At 41.1% G+C, this 8,544-nt stretch overlaps 1 protein-coding gene across 1 annotated transcript; it reads left to right on the plus strand.

Annotated features, from left to right (window-relative positions):
- Positions 1-1,624: 1,624 nt before the first annotated feature.
- Positions 1,625-3,918, plus strand: LOC138413836 (golgin subfamily A member 6-like protein 25). Its single transcript, XM_069539978.1, has 2 exons — positions 1,625-2,157; positions 2,237-3,918. The coding sequence occupies exons 1-2, from the start codon at positions 2,146-2,148 to the stop codon at positions 3,503-3,505; spliced, it is 1,281 nt and encodes a 426-aa protein (XP_069396079.1). The 5' UTR covers positions 1,625-2,145; the 3' UTR covers positions 3,506-3,918.
- Positions 3,919-8,544: the final 4,626 nt, after the last annotated feature.

An 8,544-nucleotide genomic window follows, 5' to 3' on the forward strand; every position in this document is an offset into this window, starting at 1 on the left:
ATCTTGGCATTGGGATTCATATGGTTGTCATTTACGAGCCTTCCAAGTGACCCATCCTCTTTTGCTGCATCAACACTACAAAAGCAAAGATAACACATTATTACAAATTGTAATTTGGCAATATAAATTTGCCTGACTTAGAAGCCTTCCCTCAACAATATAGTCTGAAAACTGGCTTACTGCCATTCCAACTGGCACGTGCATGGTCAATTGCAATCACCGATGTCTCAGCGTGCAAGAGAGCAGCATTAGGCCATGTCACAATAACTTGAGCTGAGTCTTGCAGCATATAAAATAACTCCCGCAAAATTCCACCCCCCCAACCGAACTCCACTCCTCGCCCGCTCTCCGCTTCCCCAACAGGTGCATTTATCAGACTCGTTGTGCCCCGGCTGCTTTGGTGACACTAGATGACCTCGAACTGATCGCTGGCCCTCGTGGTGGCGACGTCTCATTCGAATGTCTGCCAACTTTCAATGGTACTTTTTGTGCCTACAGGGTTCGATTCCGGAGAGGGAGTCTGAGATAAATTATTATTAAATTATTGATGACCATATACGACAAAGAATGACATAATGTGCCACACTCACGGCTGATGAAGGCATGTTGAGGGTCAATGAATTGTGTGAGATGTGTCAAATCTGTTGGTTATTATTTTTGTTCATTATCATATGTAAACAAATGGAGGCAAGATTTTTAAAATATATTTTGCATTGAAGAAATAATTGTCTGCATTCAGATTGAGCTCTATATCATCAAATCAGTAATGATTGGATGACTAATGTGCATAACAAAGACATAAATATTACATAAAAAAATCCTTTTAGCCCAGTATTAAGTGGAACATAGTAAATTAAGTTAAATGGAAACAGTCAAACACATCTGCAGATGCATTAACAATTGTATTGATTTAATATACACACATACAAATATTAATAATATGCATTTTCATTAATATTTTATGCCAGTGACAGTATTCGACCAACACTCACAAAGCACTGCTCAATAGCCATGAATCTATGAATGAAATTAAAATATGAAACCTTTATTTGCAGTGTCAAATCACATTGAACACATGAACAACACACAACAATACAATGCTTAATCACAGAATGTCAGTGCCTGTGTTGTGCATCAATAGCTCTCACACACTAAAATCACATAGATCAACATGTAAATATACATCCTCTCAATTATTTCGCATCAGTTTTAGAAACCAGCCAGCATCAAGGTCCACACTTTCCTGACACACACACACATTTTTTACAAACACGAATCCAAACATGCTGCAGAAATGCACAATTCCCCATGCTCTCAGTGACACACAATGCAAAAATTAGTTTGCAAAAATGTACCCACTTTCCGGTGATGGTAAAGTAGTTGACTACAGCTGCTCTACAGTGTTTTCCATTTTCATTATTTTATTTTCATCCTACTACATTTATTTTATAATGCTTGTGCTGTTAAGATTTCACACTATGTACTTACTGACACATAGACTTATATTTTGTTGATGCTTATGTACATATCTACATACTTAATTTAACACTTCATAGCATATTTCATTTATTCCCTCAAGCATATCACACATTATCTAATGGATCTGAAATCCTTGATTGATTTTCTTCATTTGGTCAAGAGACTAACCTCAGTCTCAGACAGGGATCACTGTAGCTATCAGTGCAACATGTGTATAGTAGCCGCCTAGCTCAGGATTTGTGTATGCTCCGCAGTGATGTGCATCATATAGAAGTCAACCTGATAAACCCCCAGGGGCCGCCATGTTGTGGAGTTATAAAAATTGCCATGGAAACAGTTGCTTCTTAAAAATCTTCTTTGATGATTGATGAGGGGCCAACCATCAAAGGGATTGCTGGCCTGCATATCCTTATCAAATCCAATCAAAGAACCAAAAACTCTAGACATTAAAGGATATTTCTTTGGTCCTCTGAACAAGCAAACATAAATAACAAGTTCCCTTGCTTCAAGTTATTAGCTTGTGAAAATAACAGACCGTCAACTGAGAAGACCACAGTCCTCATTAGTGAAGACAACAATCCTGCCTACGGAGACAACCGCTGATTTGTTCAGTAAAAATTCATCAAGAAGACACTGCTCTCATAACTACAAATCCCCTTTACCAAAATGGACATCCTGGTAAGAATTTTTTTTTTTTTAGAAATGTATGTTCAGGTTCAGGTCTTTTAATAATGAATTCCATGTTTCCATTTTTCAGACATGTGGAACAATGCAGTCTGAGATTAAGGCTCTGAAAGAGAAGCTCAAACTGAATGATGAGCTTCTGATAAGGGAGCAGGAGAAAATGACAGCTCGCTCTAAAGCCCACATTGGTGTCCTGGCTGAACTGGCTGTACAGAGCAACAAGGTGAAGGCTCTGGAAGACAAGCTCAAAGAGAACGATGAGCTTCTGATGAGGGAGAAGGAGAAAATGACAGCTCACTCTAAAGCCCACAATGGCAAACTGGCTGAACTGGCTGTACAGAGCAACAAGGTGAAGGCTCTGGAAGAGAAGCTCAAACAGAACGATGAGCTTCTGATGAGGGAGAAGGAGAAAGTGACAGCTCACTCTAAAGCCCACAATGGTAAACTGGCTGAACTGGCTGTACAGAGCAACAAGGTGAAGGCTCTGGAAGAGAAGCTCAAACAGAAGGATGAGCTTCTGATTAGGGAGAAGGAGAAAATGACAGCTCACTCTAAAGCCCACAATGGTAAACTGGCTGAACTTGCTGTACAGAGCAACAAGGTGAAGGCTCTGGAAGAGAAGCTCAAACAGAACGATGAGCTTCTGATTAGGGAGAAGGAGAAAATGACAGCTCACTCTAAAGCCCACAATGGCAAACTGGCTGTACAAAGCAACAAGGTGAAGGCTCTGGAAGAGGACAATGTGGCTCTGAAGGAGAAGGTGGCCCTTTTGAAAAGGGATTTGAGCAGGGTTGAGCTTGTGGTGACAGAGATGGAGGAAAGGCAAGCTCACAGCCAAAAGATTGACTCCATGGACAAGGAGACTCAAACCAGCGATCTGCTTCAGGATGAGAATAATGCTCTTCAAGAAGAGCTGATGAAGCTCAGAGCTTCTTATCATGAGGTCTGTCTGAATCAGACTACCAACCAGGAGAAGTTCGACACTGAGCTCCAGGAGGAGAAGCAGGAAAAGAACGTTCTCCAAGAAGAGCTGATGAAGCTCAGAGATTCTTATCATGAGGTCTGTCAAAATCAGACTACCAACCAGGAGAAGTTCAACACTGAGCTCCAGGAGAAGAAGGTTCTCCAAGAAGAGCTGATGAAGCTCAAAGCTTCTTACAATGTGGTCTGCCACTGTCATGAAGCTGAAGTTTCCAGTCGGGAGCTCAATGGAGAGAATAAGGATGATGTCACTGAGGAGAAGTCTCTCTCCAGTGTTCTCCCTGAGAAACCAAAGAAGACTTCACTCTGGAAGAGAATCCGCCACGCTCTGGGGTTGAGAAAACCACAGTGTTGGAAGTAGTCAGCAGCGCCCATCCAACAGCACCTGAGCTGACCTTACCCAGTGTTGTAATGTAACGAAGTACAAATACTTCTTTACATTTCTACTTAAGTAGAAATTTCACATATCTGTCCTTTACTTTGTTATTTTTATTTCTGACAACTTTCACTTTTACTCCACTATATTTCCTAAGTAAAATGTGTACTTTTACTCCAATACATTTCTCCTAACCATCTTCGTTACTCATTACTACAAATTAAAATCAGAAGAAATTTGAGTTGGTGACGTAATGCCGGAAACTTTTTGTGGTATATACGTGTGCCTGCAATATATATTATGCCAGTGGGTGGCAGTGTCACTCGATGTACCCCATGAAGAAGAGAGTGACTGTGACTGGTACCTGAATAAGAAAGAGTAAAGTTTGTTCCTCTGAATTAGCTTGCCTGTTAGCTTCTTTTTTCATTTACACTACACAACACATTCGTTGTCATGTCAACCGCCAAGCACGAAGAAGAAGAAGTTCCGCTTGTCTGGGTGTTGTGGTGAAAAACTAAGTTCCACTCGTGGTCCAAAAATTCCAAAAATTCAGTCAAATAAAAAAGCCTGAGAGCATTCAGTAGCGAGCCGGAGCTGCACCAGAAGAACTCTGACTAACAGTGGTTTTGCTCCGCTTTATCTATCCTTAAGGGCCACACCTGTTACGACCTTCCCCCTGGAAAGTCTCCAAGCACCGGGGTTACTTGCGTACGTTGGACTTGAATTTACCCCTGGAAAGCCTCCAAACACCTGGGTTGCTTTGGCCTTGGAGCTGGGACTTTCCCTCTGGAGAGCCCCTACCGTACCATGATGAGTCTCTTTTTCTTTTACACAGTTTTTCTTACTCTTGACACCATTATATCTGTCCAAACCATTTGCTATTTTTTAAAAGATATTTGTCTCTGATTTTACACCATAATATCAGACTGCCTTTAAAAAAAAAAAAGATTATAATTTCTTCACACAAGTTATACATACACTACATACTGATTGTTACACATAGAGTATATTGTTTGATTCGTTTGATGATTCGTAATATATGTCTTAAACTTATTGTAATCATTAGCAATTTATGTTATAATCACTCCTCAGTTTGCAGTGCAGATTAAAGGTACATAGTGACATTCATATGTGACACAGTGTAATGAACAGAAATTTTACTGCACGGGCATGTCACATTATTGATGCCATCATGGAAGCACTTGCTGCCGGCTCTGCTGCTTACGTTCATGCTCCAGTAGCAGATGACGAGCATCTCGACTAAAGTGGTGAAACTTGGTGAACTCCGTGGTGGTGATGAAGACAACATTACACCGGCCGTATTTTCAAGAAATATTTTCGTAAGTTGGAGTGAAAGATTCTTCCTACCGGATTAAGTGCCTGTTATGCCTACAGAGAGTGACTGAAATATTGGCATTCAAAAACTCCCCGTCCAACCTGAAGAAGCACATCGAGATAGGTTAAATACATTTTCATTCAATGAAGCCATAATGTCATGTTGGGACCTGGTATCTGTGAACCATAGTTGGGCCTACATGTGTAGTCAAAAGCCTGACCGCATGTCTCCTTTGCTCTGGAGACAAAGGAGAGCTTCCAGAACTCAGTCTCCCAGGGTGCTTCATCTTCACATATAGGTGGTAAAACTGCTCCTGAAGACAACTCTCAACCACTATTGGTCACTGTGTGCCCCATGACCCATGAGGTCACAAGGCCAATATAAGCCGAGTTTCCTAGCTCTCTTCTCTGTTCTGCCTCTTCCCCTGCTGACCGCTCCTGGTGGAGTAGGTTCTGTCCCTGCTCTCCCAGCCAGGGAGACTTCCTCCCTACTCAAGCTCCTCAACTTCCAGCAGGCCTGCCTGGAGCAGACTGCTAAAACCTTCCAAAGGCAGTGACGCGAGAGCCTGCCTAAGAACTTCAGCACAATTGGCCACGACACAAGGTCTGACCACCAGATGCACAACAGGAGCCACAAACCAACAAGACCACTTCACTCGACTTCAAACAGCACATCCAAAAAGGACCTTTCCCTCTTTTTCATGGACGGGTAACACAACTGGGCTCTATTATTACACTAGGCTAAGCAAAGGACTGTTTAGTCCTATTTCTATTTCATGTGATGTTTATAAGTTTGAATTGTGTTGTTGTGATATTTGGTAATATGTTATTTGAAAGTTAATGTTAGTTCTGTTATACTGATCAGTTTCTTTGCATGCATCTAACTACTTTCTTTAACCTGGCACCAACACCTCACACACTCATTTCCACAAACTTAACACATACATGTGATCTCAGCCACATGGTCTCAAAACTCCATCTTCATTAATGTTGCATAAGTGTGAATTTTGCCAACCTCTACACTGTCAAGAATTCCATATCCTTCAACTTTGCTAGCTATTGATGTGGTAATTTTGGTTATAGTTATTTATTTAATTATTAATCAGAGTTCCAAATTTGTAGTCAGTAAGACTTATTTCTTAAATTGGCTATCTTTTCCCTTCCTTTGAAGGGTGGTGCCCCGATTTATCCTTTATCAGTTTAATATTCATATTTTTAATATTAATATTTAATATTTCTCTGATAGCCACATTTATTGAATGCCCAAAAGCACACCATTTAATGGTGCCCCGCATGAAGGAAAGTACATAATCGTACCCCGCGCAAGGGAAAGTACATAATCACAACATTTTTGGTGCTCTGTGTGAGGCAAAGTCATGAATAATAACATTATTTTGACTCCTCGTGGAGCACAGCACAACAGTCAACGTCATTTAAGTGATCGCTGCTGATGACGGGCTCTCCATCTCCTCTTTAGTCGCATCCATTTTTTTTGCCTAAATATTGATTTATCCTCACCCAAAAGGCAGAGCATATTCTCCAGTCCCTGCAAAGGCTTTGTTCTCACATGTGAACTGGTCCACACACCCCTCCAGCCAGCCACGTCAGATGAAGATTCAGAAAGACTGCATGGAGAGGACACTGTGATGGGAGAATCTCCAAGAGTAGTCACACCACTGGGGCTGTGAGGTGGCCACCTTTTGTGTTTTCCTCCTGTGGATGACTGCTCTTCAGGGTAGGACAATGTCTCTTCCAGGAGTCTTTGGAGCTATTATATATGGATTGTTGGACAGAGCTGGAATTAGTGATACTGTGGCTTAATTGTTCATTTCTTCTTTGTTCCACAGGCACAGCAGCAGTGCAGCACGGCTAATCTCCAAGTGGGACATGATGTTGCAACTTATCACCTAATTAATACTATTTCCAATAATGTGACTATGCCACGGAAATAATTCAGAAAAGAAAGGAGTACGCGGGAATTAAGAAAGTTTTAAAAGAGAGAGAAATCCGTTTCCAGACACCAATGGCCAGAATGAGGATACACTGGGACACTGGCCCGTGGCCATGGCAACAGGTAGGAAACAAAGAGGACACCGCAACACGAGCAAAACATAAACTACAGAAATACCGAGGAATGGACAAATAAAGTATGTAAGTGCATCTAAATGAATAAGTAAGTGAAAGATAACACATGTTAGACACTGAAGACAAATAATCTAAGAGATTGTATATAGGTCTTCAGTCTTCACTGTTAGGACTGATCGGACACTGTATGTGTGAGCTATAATGATCACTTCGTTCCCAAAACACAGGCTCTCTAGTGGTTCCAAGAGTCTGTAAGAGTAGAGCAGGAGGTAGAACATTTAGCTATCAGACTCCTCTCCTATGGAACCAGCTCCCACTCTGGGTTCGGGAGGCAGACACTGTCCCAGCATTTAAAGTCAAACTAAAAACCTCCCTCTTTGACAAAGCTTATAGTTAGGGCTGGATCAGGTGAGTCCTGAACCATCCCTTAGTTGTGCTGCTATAGGTTTAGACTGCTGGGGGAACTCCCATTATGCACTGAGCACTTCATCACTTCCCTCTGTCTCTCTGTCTCTCTGCCCCCCCACACTTGTTTATTTATTTATTTAGTTATTTTAACATGTCATCATGTCAAAGTGTCACTTTGTCCTCCCATAGTCCCTCTGGCTCTTCTCTCTCTCTCGTTTCAGATAACTCTGGCACCGGGACTGCAGGATAACAACGACTACCATCACCATTGTTATCATTAATTACAATAACTCAGTAATTCATTAATATATATAATCCTGTTGTAGATCACTACATTGTTATTGTTATAGTCAGCCCAATTATTCCTGGTCTCTCTCTCTCCACCTCATCTCTCTCTTCTCTCCCCCCGCTTTCCACCCATCTCTCCTTTCCTCCCCCCTTTCTTTTCTTTCCTCACCCCAACCGGCCGAGGCAGATGACCGCCCACATTGAGCTTGGTTCTGCCAGAGGTTTCTCCCTGTTAATGAGGGAGTTTTTCCTCTTTACAGTCGCCTGTGCTTGCTCATTGTGGGAACTGTTGGGTTTCTTTATGTTAATATTGTTTTAAGGTCTTGACCTTTAAATGTAAAGTGCCTTGAGATAATGTAAATTATGAATTGGCGCTATATAAATAAAATTGAATTGAATTGAATTAATGAGACAGATGCTCAAGAGAATCTGGATAACAAGAATGGACCTCACTAAGGAGGGGCCCCCATATTTCATCTGAATTTCCCCTCAACCCACGGGGGAAACGTGGGGGGCAAGTGCCTACTGTTGTATTCTTAGTTCGATTTTTTTTTTTATTGCTGAGTTGCTGAATGTTCTTTGGGCTATTGTTTGTTCTCATGGTATATAATATATATATATATATATATATATATCATGGAGTATAATGCCATTTTCCAAAGCTATAAATGAACAGCATATCATTAGTGTCGTTAAATGTTAATGGGTTAAATAATCCAATTAAAAGGACTAAGATCATTTTGAAAATGAGAAAACTTCAGGCTCAAGTTATCTTCATGCAGGAAACACACCTTTCCCAGGAAGAGCATGAAAAGCTGAAGAAATTTGGTTTTAGAAACACCTATTACAGTACTTGTAAACAAAGGAACAAAAGAGGTGTGGCAATACTTATACAAAACTCAACTAAA

Source organism: Paralichthys olivaceus, chromosome 15, assembly GCF_024713975.1.
Source record: "Paralichthys olivaceus isolate ysfri-2021 chromosome 15, ASM2471397v2, whole genome shotgun sequence".
Classification (NCBI taxonomy): domain Eukaryota; kingdom Metazoa; phylum Chordata; class Actinopteri; order Pleuronectiformes; family Paralichthyidae; genus Paralichthys; species Paralichthys olivaceus.